At 42.5% G+C, this 17,266-nt stretch overlaps 1 protein-coding gene across 8 annotated transcripts in view; it reads left to right on the top strand.

The window, feature by feature from the left end:
- The window catches only part of ptpn1 (protein tyrosine phosphatase non-receptor type 1), a 49,304-nt gene that overhangs the window by 12,210 nt on the left and 19,828 nt on the right, over window positions 1-17,266 (top strand). For all 8 annotated transcript variants that reach the window (XR_006032921.1, XR_006032920.1, XR_006032918.1 and 5 more), the window contains exon 4: window positions 5,203-5,301. Coding sequence is in view for 1 of the 8 variants with exons in the window: in XM_042098535.1 (XP_041954469.1) it covers window positions 5,203-5,301 (99 nt within the window). In the remaining 7 variants the exon portion in view is untranslated. The remainder of the gene's footprint in view (window positions 1-5,202; window positions 5,302-17,266) is intronic.

Here is a 17,266-nt window from a genome sequence, read left to right as displayed (position 1 = left end):
GCCATCCATGACTCACACACACACACACACACTACACACAGCCATCCATGACTCACACACACACACTACACACAGCCATCCATGACTCACACACACACACACTACACACAGCCATCCATGACTCACACACACACACTACACACAGCCATCCATGACTCACACACACACACACTACACACAGCCATCCATGACTCACACACACACACTACACACAGCCATCTATGACTCACACACACTACACACAGCCATCCATGGCTCACACACACTACACACAGCCATCCATGGCTCACACACACTACACACAGCCATCCATGACTCACACACACACTACACCAGTGGTTCTCAAACTGGGGGTCGGGACCCCCAGATGGGTCGCCAAAAATATTGGAGGGGTCGCGAAATGATTTGCAGTCTGGATTAAAGACATTTTTGTAAAGGCTTTTAGTCAAAGACTACCTATGAGAGAAGACATTTTCTGCCTTTGCTTCCAACGCCCATCCCAGTCGGTGTGTTTCTATGCTGTAGGGTCTTGACCTGTACATACACACACACACACACTCATTAGCGCTTAATCACCATGGACAGATTTTGGCTGTACAGTCTGTGTGTGTGTGCTCATGGTTGTGTGAATGTGTGTTCAAATCTAACTGGTTGTCAGCACTTAGAGACACACACATACACACTCATGATGTTTTTTGATCAGCAGCTGAGCATATTGATTCTTTTCAGTAAAGAGGCCTGTCTCAACCTGTTGACACACACACACACACACACACACACACACACACACACAAAATCTTTTTCCCTCAGCTGTGCTAATCAGGGTTTCTCAGAAATGCAAACATCTCGTGGGCGACTTTCCGCTCCCCCAGTGCATTGTGGGTTTGTTTGTGAGTAGTGATGTCGCTGTCCCGCCCACGACTACTGATGCATTCCTCTCCTGAATGCATGCACACACACACACACACACACACACACATGCGTGGCAGGCTTGGTGAGGTGTTTTAGAGTGTGTAAGGTCTGGGATGTTTGGATGGTTGTGGGGCTGTTTATTGGAGCCCGGTATCACTGTGACTGAACTTGGTGGGGAGGGGTTCTCAGGGCTGCTTACCACAGTAGGCGCACAGGGACCCAAAATGGAGCTGCGTGCGTGTGCGTGTATAGAGGAGAGACGGAGGGTGGGAGAGCAAAAGCTTGGGAAAGACCCTTTTCTATGATGGAGTGAAGTTTCTACTGTGTGTGAGGTGAAGTGCTTTATTGTGTGTGTGTGTGTGTGTGCGCGCACGCAGGGTTACAGGGTGAGATCAAAAGTCTGCCCAGTGCAGCTAAAATGTTTTGTTGCTCTCACTGGTGCACCTCAAATTTTGCTGGTCTAACTTTGTGCACACATATGCACCGTTGTTTTTTTTTTCCACACTCCGCATTCTACAACATTTAAGGCCAAACGGGCTGCTCTATCTGAGGGTCTCGGAGGACGCTGGATTCCACAGCAACGGCAATTCTGTGAGAATTCCCTTGAAATCTGTGACTGTGTACAGGAGATGAGGCCCGTGACATGTGCAGAGCACCCTATGGGTCCCCAGACCAGAAGCTTGCTTGGAGCTTGCCAGGAGTTTTATTCTTCAGTTTCCTTTGTTATTAATAATAGCCAGTTTTATGGCATAAACAGCAGATGTTGTTTTATTATCGTTCAGGTCTGACCCTGTGCAAAACTTTAACATAACCAGCAAAAGCTGTGGGTTGGGTCTCCATAAAGACCCTAAAAAACACTGGCCCTTGTAATATGTATGTATTATATACATGTATGTATGTATGTATATGACAAAATTGATAATAATTTGATTAAAAAGCGTCAGCTAAATGAATAAATGTAAATGTAAATTTCTTAAAGGCACCCTGAACAAGATTTGCACTTGGGGTCCCCCTCTGGTTGAGAAGCAGGATAATAAACAAATTAATTAAATATGCGTCTTTTGCAACAAAGTATGAACATATCTCTTTTTTTTTTTTTACGATATAATATAATAATATAGAGGGAATGCACCGACAGCAGTCTGTAGAAAACGATCTCTGGGTCGGTAATCGCCTACAGAGGGCCGCTCAGACAGTGGCAGAGGTGCCATTGTTATGTTGAGGTATTGTATGTGCCATCAAAATGAGTTTGGGAAGGTTATGTTAAGGTAAAAAAACTGTTAAGGGTGCCTTTAATGCATCTCAATAACTATCCTGAGTACACATGTCTCTATAGATAAGCCAATGTTGAGTGGGTCAAATTATGATATGACCGAGACTTGCTGTCCAAAATGTATTCTCACAATATTTTGTAAGACATACACACACACACACACACACACACACACACACTAGAGATGCGCGGATGTGCTATTATTTCAACCGTAACTGCATAGCAAAACTTATCATTCATCCGCACCAAAATTTTTTGACCAATTTTCAAACCCGCGCCCGCCCGCCATCCGCTGGTTGTTTTAATGTATATGGGTGATGCGGCGCTGCTGACGTGAGGCTAGAAAGCTCTTGCCTGTTCTAGAAAGACTGATCCAATGCAGCAAATATATTAAAAGGCTAAAGTCCTTCATTGGCTATGTTGTAGCCTATCCCCAGAATATCAGCAGCAAACTCGGTCTCTGTCTAGCAAAACAGTCTCCAAATAAAACGCACATCGGCCTGTAGCCTACAATTTTATCATTGTAATAAAAAACGCAATTTGGCAAATAATTTCAACATGCTGCTATTTAGCCTACTAATAAATGCCTATTGTACTTTTATTTTTTGCAAAAAGAAAGAAATCCTTAAATAAAATAAATAAAATAACAAGTCATTCACATTATAGGCTAATTTACGCACTGTCAGGTCAGGGTGACACTATGACAAGTCTGCTCCGAAGACTCCCATTCATTTTGACTGCATGGGAAGAGAGCGCGTCTTTTTCAGACAGACAGCGCAATTCATTTTATACCAGCAGGCCGATCGGAAAACTATGGCGCCTCGATATTAAAGAAACGCGACTCTATTCATTCCGAAAGTCCACCGCACAACAGTGCAACGTGCATGTTCACATTTTTAGTAACAACCGCCAAACTTGCTTGCTTGCCTTACACATCTAAGTTTTCCGACTATTTTTATTACCTTCTTTTTTCCACTGTGGATGTTATTGAGCTTGTAGAAGTTTTAACTCTTACGTTCTGAACATCTCGCACTGCCATTGCCCGATGTAATTTCTGAGTCATATCACTCCATAATCTGTCTCTCTCTTTTAAATGCCTATTCCCTGAATGGTAGGCTACAATGACTATGTGTTTTATATATAATATCGAAACAAAATAACCCAGTCAGTCTCATATACGAGATGTTTAGGCCTTCTCCAATACTGGCAGCTGGGCTCATGGGGTTGCAGATTTGCTTAGTGTCCTACCAAGGCTCTGCAACGAGACGCGACATGGGAGATGAATCATCGGTCAACTTGCACTGTAGCCTATTCTACTTTCTTATTGCACACTGAAGAGGAAAAAATGCTGGTAGGCTACGATAGGCTACTTAATTTACACTTTTTGTTACCTTTAGTGTATCTAAACACCATCTCTGATGGTAGTAGCCTAGGCCTGAACAAAGCAACATGCATAAGCAACTAGGCCAAATTACTGCCTTTGACTATTTCAAAGTGTGCTCGTTTTTTTTCGGATGTAGGTAACACAATTTAACAATGTATAGACTATATTTTATTTCATTTGATTGGTTCAATCGCCACCCGCCCGAATTTAATTAAAATATTATATTTCTTCATGTCATCCGCCCGATCCGCGGTTTAACCGCGGAGTCCGTGGCTGTAACCGCGAACCGCGCATCTCTAACACACACACACACAGACACAGAAATGAATGTCATTTCTAGTAGTTATTTTACTGCCCATGATCTATGTGGCTAGGGTGCCCATAATCCATGCCAGTGGTCTTCAACTGGTGTGCTGTGGAATTTTCGTACTCCCAATACTTTTGCACAGCTCAGAGTGCCATTAGATGCATCAGTGAGATGGCATCTTCATTTAAAAACTTTTAAATGTCGGTCTTTAGTAGGCTACCATAATCAATCATAATACCACTTTCAGGTAAGCTGGCCACAGTGGTTTACTACCTACAGTTGTCAGGATATGTTGCAATCGCTCCTGTCTGCTCCAACAACAACAGCAACAAACATGTCTAGGGAGCAGTGGGACGAGTGAGGACGCTCACAACTTTGGCAGCCCTCTTTCCCTTGTTGAGCAACAGAATGAAATCACCTTTCTCAGGTGTGTGTGTGGGGTGTGTGTGGGGTGTGTGTGGGGTGTGTGTGGGGTGTGTGTGGGGTGTGTGTGGGGTGTGTGTGGGGTGTGTGTGGGGTGTGTGTGGGGTGTGTGTGGGTGTGTGTGTGTGTGTCACAACTTGCCCTTCTTTTGTGCTCAGCTCCTGGAAAAAAGCATGTGTGCATGAGAATGAATATCCTGACTTCATCATAATCAGTAACCAGAAGTCAGTCTTGCTTTTGTTTTTGGTTTGACCTTTGGTACCCCCAGAGAGGTTGAGAACCTCTTATCTATACACTTCAACATGCCAGTTGCACATTAGTAAAGGGGTTAAGGTGCCCATGCCAGTCGCAAGTCAGTTAAAAGGGTTAGAGTGCCCATGCCAGTCTCACGTCAGTAAAGGGGTTAGCGTGCCCATGCTAGTCGCATGTCAGTAAAGGGGTTAGGGTGCCCATGCTAGTCGCATGTCAGTAAAGGGGTTAGGGTGCCCATTTGGCCTTCAAAGGCCTAAAACCACATCTACTGCAAAAACCTGTTCCTCCTCAGCTTCTGGTCTGACCCTTAACACCTGACCTCTGACCTTATTACTTATACACACTCACACATTTGGCCAGCAACCAGGTTAGCAGTGGTCTCTTCTCCAACAAGGTCTCAGTAGGTGTGTGTGTGAGTGTGTGTAGTCAGTGTAAGAGTGTGTAATGTTGAGATGGTTGTGCGTGTCTGTTAAAATGTTGAAGTGTGTGTATTTTAACTATGAAGCATGTTTTCTTTTCTGTTTCAGGGCCACCATCCAGTAGCTGATTGGGTGGAGTAGATTGTGTGTGTGTGTGTGTGTGTGTGTTTGTTAAAATGTTGAGGTGTGTGTGTGTGCGCGCGTGCTGTAACCGTGTTTTCTTTCCCTGCAGGGCCCGCTGCCCAACACGTGTGGCCACTTCTGGGAGATGGTGTGGGAGCAACGGTCTCGGGGAGTGGTGATGCTCAACCGTGTCATCGAGAAGGGCTCGGTGAGTCAACGCGCCCAGGGGTTGTGAAGGGTGTGTTTGATAATGAGTGTTTGGTGTGTGTGTGGGGGATGTTTTTTTAATGAGTGTTTGGTATATGTGTGTGTGGGGGGTGTTTGATAATGAGTGTTTGTTGTGTGTGTGTGGTGGGTGTATGATCATGATTGTTAGGTTAGGGTGTTTAATTGTGTGTGTGTGAGGTGGGTGAGAGTGTTTGTTCATGAGTGTTTTGTGTGTGTGTTGTAGTCAAGTCACTATGCCTCGAGTCCGAGTCCAGGTTCGAGTCCCCAGTGTTCAAGTCCGAGTCAAGTCCAAGTCATTAAAAGAAATTCCAAGTCAAGTCCGAGTCGAGTCCACTACTTATCCGAGTCGAGTCACTATTGATTCACGTCGAGTCCGAGTTGAGTTCCTATTGATCAAGTCGAGTCCAAGTCCAGCAATAAAGTAAGCATAGCCTACATGTCGTTCCATTTTTTCCCATTGCAGATGAAATCCTTAAAAGCAAAATGGGGCTGTATTTTGGGCTCCAGCGCATGGCGTAAAGCTCGTTATTCACCCGCACAAAGCTTAATTCGGTATTTTTTTCACGTTTATTTTTTAAACATTGCGACCAGGGGCAATTAACAACCTAGAGAGGGGCCTGGCGCGTTGTCTAAAAATCGCTGTCATACACCACCTAAACCTGATCAGAAGTCAATGGCGAGTTGTTCATATGCTATTTTAAGAGCGCATGTCAACAGTCATATTGGCAGGTGCACGCGCCATCCTTCTATCATTCATGAACGCACACCAGCGCACGTCCATGCAAAGCATTACAAATTGCACGATTTGTTGGATTCTCTGGTTGTTGCGATGTGTTTTAGTTCTAATGTCTGTATTGAAGATGGTCAATAAAGCTTGACGGCGGAATCAGGATCGGCGATTAGATGATGATTTATTGTAGATGGTACAATAATGAATAACAGAACACAGGCTAAGTCTCGAACAGTAAAACTGTGCAGAGTCTAACAGTTGTGGTTGTTATTAGAAGCAGCGGCTGAGCCTTCCGACAGAAGATGCTCCTTGGTCAATAGTGAAAGTAACTGCATATAACTGTCTTCGTTGACTGACACCTTGGTGAAGTTAGTTTCACTTTGCCAATGAGTTCAAATAATGGACGAGTGCAAATGCGTGAAGGCTATGCTAGGTTTTAGTAATGCATGGTTTAAGAATGACTATTTCATACGGTCTCGCAAGCAGCCTCCTTCAAATGCGCCGTTGAATGCCAAAATGCCGATGCATTTATTTGACATATCGCGCTTTGCACTGTTAAAGGGAAAGCCAGATGTCATTCTCATTGGTTTAAAATGATGTTACGCCCCAAACACACCCATATGACTGATTAAAAAAACCTAGGAACACCTTGTTGCGCCATGCGCTCCACTTTTGATAACGAAACCCCTCCCAATGTGAACTGGACATCCTACTAAATTTGAATAGACTTTTGACGAGTGACGATGCACTTTAGAATGTCATGATAGGGCCCTATGTCATATTATGCTGTTACTGACTGCTGACAATTGTACTCTGTAGGTAGTGTTGTAGAAGTTCATACTTCACAAGAGCTAGATGCACATTGGAGTAGGCCTATTTTGTAAGAGCTAGTGTGGATCATAAAAGGGCCTCCCCCGTGCATTTTTGAAAAAAAAAAACAGAGCAGGTAGCTTCTTTCTGACTCCTGTGACGTGAACACTGGCTACCTGCAACTGCATAATGTTATCACTTCTCTGACACTATAGAGACATATTTCACGTCAACAATGGAGATGAAAACTAGCTTTCGGTTAAGATGCAGATCATCTGCCTAATTAATTTCTTTGCGCAACAGGCCGCATTCTATGTTCATTTCAGCGAGATGAGTGAAATAAATCGCCATAGGCTACTATTTGCTACGATATTCATCTGTTAGAAATAGAACAAGTTGCTATTTCCTTTTTTTTTGGTGCAGTGGATTAGGCTATCAAATCACTCGTTTGAACAGTAACAGTAATCCACTTCATTCGTGGTTTTAAATATAGTTGTTTTTGGCCTACGAGAGGTTCAGTTTGTCAGTTTCACTTGCGCAGACATGTTGGCATACATTGACACTCTACATGGACACTCTACTAGGCAATTTAATGTTATGCTTCTATATTTTATGACCCCAAAATTAAGAAGTATGCTATATCTTGATCGGGAAAACTTTTAGTTTATTTTTCTTTCGATCCGATAATAGCCTGCTGCAAATTAACAGACAGAAACACGGCAGGGCACACCCCAAATGAAAATGAATGAATGGAACCTCGCTTCTCGCGTCAATCAGGAAAAACACTGTTCACCAAGTCACGATGATCAGCTATCCAGCGTAATCTTAGGTAATGTCATGTCATGTATGAGAACTAATATTGCCTGGCAATACTACATTGAAATGGCGGCGGCCATGTCTTCAGGCATTTTGGTGTTAAAGTTAACCTTAGTTTGCTTTGCATGTGAACATGACGTGACTTGCGATGTATGACATGCAGTAGCCTAACATTCCCTTGCACAAATTAGCATTACAAATAATTTAGATATTAAAATCATATAGCAAATTATAGCCTAATGTCATACTACAATTATAGCCTCATGATATATTACAAAAAAAAGTCGAGTCATCGCGAGTGCGAATGCACGAGTCTGAGTCCAAGTTCGAGTCATTCAGTGCTCAAGTCCAAGTCAAGTCACGAGTCTCGGACTCGAGTACTACAACACTGGTGTGTGTGTGTGTGAGAGAAGTGGGTGTATGATCGTGAGTGTTAAAGGACCGTGTTTGGTGTGTGTGTATGAGGGCGTGTTTGATCATGAGTGTTTGGTGGGGTTTGTGTGTGAAGGGGGCAGTTTTGGTAATAAGTGTTTGGTGTTTGTGTGTGTGTGTGTGTGTGTGTGTGTGTGTGTGTGGGGGGGGGGGTGTTTGATAATAAGTGTTTGGTAACTGTGTGTGTGCGGGGGGTTAATCATAAGTTTGTGTGTGGGTGTGAGGGGGGTGTTTAAAAGTGTGTTTGGTCATGAGTTGGGTGCTGTGATATAAATTTTTTCAAACAGAGTGCAAGTATTTAAATAACTATTAGGTTACCATAAAAATGCATTGAGACACAGTATCTGATAAAATATATAATAGACTTTCTGTGTAAAACTGACACGGTCTCCACATTTCAGTAACCAAATTGTCAACTACACTACTTTGCACTATAGTCTCGCCACTTAGTCTCAGACATTTGATAGGGAAAAAAAAAATGACTAGTCACCTTAGACCCTTGTTAAAGTAGTGTGGCTTGAACTCCCTTGGTATGTAGAGATTGACTGAGAGATCAGGAGCAGGAGAGGAAGAGGGACTCTTGGGACCAGTTACTGATGGAGACTTATGCATAGTTTAAACTATTGGCCATTGAATAAAGCTACCATTTCTGAAAAACAAATTGAAGCCATGTCTTGGGTCTGACTGTGAAGTGGAGAGATACACACTAACTAGCACGGTAAAGTGGAGACCAACACACTAACTAGCACGGTGAAGTGGAGAGATACACCAGCCATGCACATACTCCACAAAGTGTACACCACTTTCCTGATTTTAAGTTTTTGAAGTTAGCGGTGCAATACTAACATAAGTGTAGCACCAGCACATGAAAGCATAGCGACAGTTTCTTAAGGGTAATGGCTATTTTCTACGATGCTTTAGGGGAACCGGTGCAATGAAGTGGTAATGCTTTGTGGTGTAGGAGAATTGTTGCGAGTACGAGTATATGAGTACAGTATTGGCCTCGTACGAGTATGAGCACAGTATTGGCCCCGTATCTGAGCACAGTATTGGCCTCGTACGAGTCTGAGCACAGTATTGGCCCCCGCATGCCATGCGAGTACGAGTATATGAGCACGGCATTGACCCCGTACAAGTATTTGAGCACGATATTGGCCCTGTACGAGTATACAGTATGAGCACGGTATTGGCCCTGTACGAGTATACAGTATGAGCACGGTATTGGCCCCGGACGAGTATATGAGCACGGCATTGACCCCGTACGAGTATATGAACACGGCATTGACCCCGTACGAGTATTTGAGCACAATATTGGCCCCGTACGAGTATATGAGCACGGTATTGACCCTGTACGAGTATTTGAGCACAGTATTGGCCCCGTACGAGTATTTGTTTGGGGGTGAGTGTGTGTTTGGGGGTGAGTGTGTGATATAGGTTGTTTGATGAAGGGCGTTTGACGTGGGTCTTCGATGGTGAATGTTTAATTGATTATGTTTGATTAAGTGTGTGTGTGTGTGTGGGGTGAAGTGACTGCTGGTAATAAAACAGGCCCAGGGGACTATTTAAAAAAAAATACCGAACTGGAAGTGAAAATGAGATGCTGAGGTAGAAAAAGTCAGAAAGTGAAAGAGTCTAAACAAAACACACACACACACACACACACACACACACACACACACACACACACACCGACAAACACACGCACGCGCGCACACACACACACACAATCACACACACACACACGTACACACACGTGTACACACACACACACACACACACACACATTCACGTACACACACCACACATACACACACACACACACACACACACAATAACAAACACACATACAATCACACATACATACAGTCTCACACACACGTGTACACACACACACACACACAATCACACACACACACAATCACACACACACACAATCACACACACACACAATCACACACACACACACAATCACACACACACACACAATCACACACACACACAATCACACACACACACAATCACACACACACAATCACACACACAAACATACAATCACACATATGGAGCTAAATTTGTCTCAATAATATTTGTATATGCGCAGAGGGGGATCCACAAATATTTCTTGATTTGCATGTGTGTTTTGATATCTACAAATAAAATCATATTTGTAACTCGTATATTGATTTTTACAAATATAGATGTGCATTTGTAAATAAAATGCCATTTGTAAAACCGAAAATTTAATTTGTGAAATGTGATTCTGCATTTGTGGATCACTAGCACACGCATTCTTCGCTTTCCAAAGTTACGTGTTTTTGAGACGTTCTTCACATGAGTCACACAAATCAACACGTAAATAGGCCTACTTTAATTCACCGGCACACAGAAATCGCAATCCAGTAGATGGCGACATCCACAAATATTTCTTGACTTGCATTCGTGTTTTGACATCCACAAATAAAAAAAACTCATATTTGTAACTTGTAAATTGGTTTTCACAATTGTAGATGTGTATTTGTAAATGAAATGGCATTTGTAAAACTGAAAATTGCCTTTGTGAAATCTAATTTTGCATTTGTGGATCACCAGCACACACCGTTTTCGTTTTCGCATTTGTGGATCACGTATTTTTGAGACAAACTTTGCGCAGAGAAGCCACCCAGATCCACAAGTAGCCTGCTGACACTTTCTAATCCAGTAGATGGCAGTGTTGTTCTATGGGACTCATAACCAAAGATTCTTTGCTCATAACACACAGAGCTAGCGAACCTAGTTCTTAAATCTTACAAGTTTTTTCAAGCCTTTTACAACAAGCTTTTTGATGGAAAAGTGGTGTTTAATTTCCATAATCTTTGTTTAGTAAACGCATAAAACCGCCAGTTTGCAAGCGAAATCAAGAATTACGATCTTTGAGTATTGACACACACACACACACACACACACACACACACACACACACACACACACAATCACACACCACACAATCTCACACACACACCAGCAGAGAAGAAGTGCTGAGGCATACTGGGCCAAGGACAGGTGCTCTATCCCATGATTCCGTTGGGCGGAAGAGCACAATTTCACTTCTCCTTTCCACTACTCTGCACTGCGCTAGCAGCTGTGTCTGTGTGTGTCTGTGATATCGAGTGTGAGTGGGACATAGAGGTTATAATAAGTAGAATCCCAACTTCTACTTTAAAGGGGACCTTGGCAACTATTTCAACTTTAATAAACCCGTTTAGAAATCATTTGGATGGTTAAATGACCTGTTCCGGTGAAAATGGTGACTTTCCCCGCTCCCCCTAGCGTCCTCAGGCAGAAAACAGACCTTGCAACATTGGGACTATCGTCCCGGTAAGAGAAGTGAGAAACAAGAAACTTGTTTTAAATCGTGTTTCTTACCTTGTAACATCCACATTGTTCTGTCGAACTTATGCTAACCGTTTCACTAGCTTGTAAACAAATCGGTTTGCTTTATCATCACCTTTTTCCACAGTTTGAAATAGCATAATGCACAACTTCTCCAGCAGAGGGGGAAATATAGCTAATCCTGCCAAGTTTCCCTTTAAATATAATTTCTACTTATTTGTGTGTGTGTGTGTGTGAGGAAAGAAAGAGAAGCGTATAGAGATGCACCGATTGCAATTTTCTGGGCCGATACCAATTTCCATAGAGTTTCACCTGCCGATACCGATTTTAGCCGATTACGATTTAATTTCTTCTAACCATTTTACAGCACACACACAAATAGCTATTTTCTATCTTTTCTTTAATAGAACATGTTAAAGGGGGACTTGCACAATTTCTCCAGCAGAGGGGGGAATCCTGCCAAGTTTCCCTTTAATATAGAAATGTACTTATCAATAATGAAATGGCTGTTAAAAAAATGGAACCGAGTACTGAGCAGACAGATTCTTCTTCAAGTCTAACTTCAGCTGCAGTATCAAATTATGGATTAAGTTAAGTTATGGAACACCCATTTTTTTCTTCTCACATCCAATATCCAACTAAAGATATAAGAACAATTTTCATGATCCATTTGAACATGCTACCATGGAACATATTTTCATATGCATTGATGAATTTATGGGAGGGCGTGGGAAAAGTGGGAGTAGGCTATCACGCAAACACAGGGGAGGAGAAGTGCTAATAGCAATTAGGTGCTCCACCATATGAAAACGGCGCACGTCTGTTTTGCGGTGAAAAAGTTAAATCCAAATTCCGGTTAAATGCATCAATTAGGCGATAGAAACTTTCAGAGACAGCTGATTCAGTATTCAGAGCATCAGTTTTCTTCATTGTAGGTTACTATGTCAAAAGCAAATTTAACGTTGGTTTGCCTTTATAATAGGCTATCGTTTGTTCACTTTAACAACATCCACTTCTCAATCTGCTAGACTAGGGTATTTTAAGGCATAGTCCTAGTGTACGTGCAGTAAATAGTTCGAGTATTTTTTTTAAAACGATGGTTCAGAGTAATTTCACCCTAGGGTCCTTTGCACCATGACCCCGAGCCATACACCCTCCCAGAACCTATTTTCCCTTGGTCGAACCCTGGTCAAGTAGCGCTGTCAGAAACTAATGAGTTTCTCCAGGCGTAATGGAACCAACTTTTATCTCGTAAATTACCCCACTAATAATGCCCTGAATGGTACGCAACTTTTACAGTAGTACAACTATGCTCTTTACTCATAAAATGAGGCATTGGAAAGTTTGTAAGTACACCAGGAGTTTATTTAAATAATACTTGCCTAATGGATGCTACTATCACGGCACGACGGTGATGTTTAAGTAGCCTAATAGAGTGACAGCTTCGTAAATTCCAAGCAGTATGGCAAAGCACAGCGTTTGCTGTATAGAAAAACTCAGTAGCCTATTAGGGCTTTCTTTGTAGCCCTACCAGGGCTCCAGACTAACTTTTTGCACTGGTTGCACTGGTGTGCCTAACTTTTTTTCTTAGGTGCACCAGCACAAAAGTTAGGTGCACCCAAATTTTCAACCACATCGCATTTAACACCGCAGCAGGTTCACTTTTTTCCCTTAATTACTGTCCTATATAGGTTGTCCTTATAATAAGGTTATGATTTACAATTCTACAAGAAAAGTAACTTAATGAAGTGTTTGTGCTTTAAGTGCTTCACTGAGCTGAAATTTAAACTTAAAACATCTCAAGATGAATTAAATAAAAAATAAGTGAGTAAATTAACAGTGCACATCTTTTAAGGGCTTCAAACTGCACATCTCATGGCTCAATGTCATACTATCCTTCATGATCTTTAGGCCTTGACTAAACCAGCTCGCCATGCATCTTCCATAGAAATGTATTTGAGCACACTTTAAAGAGATGTTCCAGAGATGTGATTTTGCAATGATGATTGAAATAATCATTTGACAGCCCCACAATGCAATTTACTTTTTAATTTTAGTATTTTTAAATTTTCAATAAGAACATCACTATGGTTAATGCAGTGACGAAATGGTAGGCCTATTATTATAGGCTATTGCAATGACTTGCCATGCTCGATCTAAATGTGTCCATTCAATTCACCGTACACAATGACCACAGTTATACATGCAGGGAATATTCGGGCTTTAAATGTAGCATCGATATTCGGTTTGTGCCAAATACCGGATTAAATTGATTGATGGCATCAGAATGAGTTTACACAACTCGCACGCAAAACGAATATTGCTCTTGAAAACCGGGTTACTCCCTGCATGTAACTGCGGTCAATGACTCACTCCTTTCGGCGATATCTGTATCTCTGTCATTCGGGAAGGCCTTGTATGCATTGTTCGCAATTTTAAGACGTCTTTTCATCTGCAATGACTCCTATAAATTTGGCGCAAGTGGCATTCCTGTACGTCGGGTTTACGTTCAAACTATTTTTCTGGTGAATAATTATTTCGGACTGCACTTGGTGAAGGGAAGTTTCACTAGGCCTATCGTAGGCAACTATAAACTTGATCATCATCTCGGGCTCGTCTGATCGGTTTGCTGCTGCCAGCCGCCGAAAGGCAGTGGGGAGAGGGGACATTTATCTCGGCCTATGTGACCACACTGTAATGCAACTACATCCACTCTGTTTATCTGACGGGTCTCTGACCTCTCTCTTAGGGTTGGGCGATGTCGCCTAAATTGTAGCCTATGTCTGTACAGAAATACATTTATAATGTTCTACATAAAAAAATAAAAAATATATTATATAGGCTATACGGCCTGATGAAAGTGGACAGCTAAGAGAGACATAAGGCCTTTTCACACAGATCCTGCAAGTGTGTGATTTCAAAAACCATGGCGGGAGAACCGACTGCACTTTGGTTAGCTTGCATTTGCTTTGCTGTTGCTGTTAGAATGTTAGATTCTTGCGATAGATGCCTTCAGACAATAAAAAGTAATTTGGAAGGGAAATTGAAGAGAAGAGTTGCCCCTTGCGTTCGCTGTGATTCCCCTTTGAAAATCAGAGGTTCACAGGCTACTGTGGCCTTGGTCAGTGGCGCCGCCAATCCTGTACGTACTGTGCGTACAATTTATTCATGAAATCATTCAATATTACAACAATAAGAACATTTCTTGTGTCTTAATTGAAACATGCTTCGCGCACAAATAATAGCCTAGGGCAAAGAGAATGGACATCTCAACATAAGGATACATTAGAAGATGATGATTGGTGTAAACTTTGTCACACGACGTGATAAGCAGTTCTTGCGCTTAAAAACGCAACGTTCCATTCAGTCATAAATCATTTAAGCGTAGGCCTAGTGCTCGTCATACTGACCAGGCTACCGAAGTTGTGTGGAAGATCTGCTCCAAGAAAATTGTTGTGAAAGACTGATAGACAATCAATCTGAACACTTGTCGTGTGCACCAACCAGCGGAATATTACACATTGCCAGCCTTCGCTGGGCCCAGCAAAAAAGCTACTTAAGACTACTATCGTGGTCACTCATTTAAAATCTTAGTACTATGCAGCATCCCACGTTATCAGGCTACCGTCTATGCTGACTATGAGGGCGGCGGGAAGTGCAAGTAAAGGGCTGCAATCGCGCAGGCCTATAGGAGGGCAAAGTAAAAACAATTTCTTTTACAAATAACGAATCCCGATTACCACTCCACTGCTGTCTGGGACTTTTGCTAAATGCATGAAATACAAGCCATACAGTGAAAGATGAATAGGCTACCTTCTGATCCGATAATTAACGAAAGAAATGGTTTATTTTAACACAGAGGAGAAGGACTCATTTGGCGCTCGCTGTAGTCTTGCAAAAATATTTGAGCACTAGAATGTCCTAGTCCTAGCCTAACCATATAAAATCTATATTTTCTGCTAAAACATTAGGCTACCTATTACGTCCAATGTAGGCTATAGGCCTGCGAGACATGTAGGCTACAAAAAGACAATTAGGCTACACATTCACGTCACAGTCAGGAATTATTTGAATAAGAGGGTAGACTAATAAGTCTTTTATTTTACAAGATGGTAGACTAATACGTGATAACTGTTTGGTTGACAGCCTTTAAAGTAGGCTCAATTTCATTTTCAGGGAAAGTTTTTTTTATTTTTTTTTTTTTATTTTTTTTTTATGTTTTAGCCTGTTACAGCAGGAATTAGTGACTGGCATGTGGGGGCGTGGCATCACGATGGTTGCTTTCCATTGTGATGTCTGTCAACCATCAGGCATCACAATGGATGATCTCGTCCATCGGCACAACCCTACTCTCTCTCTCTCTCTCTCTCTCTCTCTCTCTCTCTCTCTCTCTCTCTCTCTCTCTCTCCAATCAGAGGGGAGGTCCCGCCCTTCACTATCTGTGATTTGTTTAAACCACGATATTGGCCAAATATGTGTCTGTTATTGAACCAAAGGTAGAGTTTCAATGCGGACACTTTTTCCTCTCTCGAATAGCTGGTCGCACCGGTGCGACCTCCGATTTTTTTTAGTCACACTTTTGAAAAGTTAGGTCGCATATGCGACCAAATTGGTCGCACTCTGGAGCCCTGCCTACATCCAGCCCTGAGTGTTGGCCTGGTTGTTAGCTTCTTCAAACTTTGCAAACTCAGCTGGGTGTTGTTACAATTGCAGCGCGCGAGTGCATTTGACCGGCATAAAATCGGCATGTCTCAGACTGACCCGCCAATCACGTGAAAATCGGCCAATTCCGGTCACCAGCCGATCTATCGGTGCATCTCTAGTTTGTGTGTGTATCGAAGGTGTAGAGGTGTGTGTGTGTGTGTGTTAAAGGGGTAGAGGTTTGGATGTGTGAGAGGCGTGGATCGTGTGTGTGTGTGTCAGGGACAGAGAGGTGCAGAAGTTGTATGTGTGTGAGGGGCGTAGCGTCTGTGTGTGTGTGAGCGGCGTAGCGTCAGTGTCTGTCAGGGTGGTTTACATGACGTCATGTACTTGACTGGACTTTTAAGATGCATTCAGGGATTGTGCAGGAAGTCATGTTTGTTTGTGCTTATGTTTATATTTAAATTTATATTTTATTTATTTTCGTTTTTATCTTTTGTGCAAAAAACGCACAACGAATGACCAAACAAAACACGCCAGAGAGGTAGCTCACCCCTACCTTCAGTACTCCCAGAGAGGTAGCTCACCCCTACCTTCAGTACTCAGAGAAATTCCACACGCATGGTTTAAGTATAAGTATACTCTTTTGATCCCGTGAGGGAAATTTGGTCTCTGCATTTATCCCAATCCGTGAATTAGTGAAACACACTCAGCACACAGTGAACACACAGTGAGGTGAAGCACACACTAATCCCGGCGCAGTGAGCTGCTTGCAGCAACAGTGGCGCTCGGGGAGCAGTGAGGGGTTAGGTGCCTTGCTCAAGGCTTTGGGGAACACAAAATGTAATGGCTTGAAATTGTGCAAAATCCCTGACTGGACCTTTTAAAATTCATGTTCTGAAATTCTGAATTGAAGTCCGACTAACACCGATAATGCAGTCCTGCATGTATCCGTTCCGTTGGACCCAAACTGACCTCTGGATGACCAGAGCCACAAGGGATGGCGTGCACTTCATTACTGTAAAACAGCTAAAGCGCACAGTCCGATCAATATACAGATCTGTAAAGTCCAGTTTGCCACCAGCTAAATTGTTTGTCAATTGTTATGGTCTGTGAAAACCAGGAAAGGCCCGTAATTAACAAAAGG

Source organism: Alosa sapidissima, chromosome 7, assembly GCF_018492685.1.
Source record: "Alosa sapidissima isolate fAloSap1 chromosome 7, fAloSap1.pri, whole genome shotgun sequence".
Taxonomy (NCBI): Eukaryota; Metazoa; Chordata; class Actinopteri; order Clupeiformes; family Clupeidae; genus Alosa; species Alosa sapidissima.
This window is presented reverse-complemented; position numbering and strand designations above follow the sequence as displayed.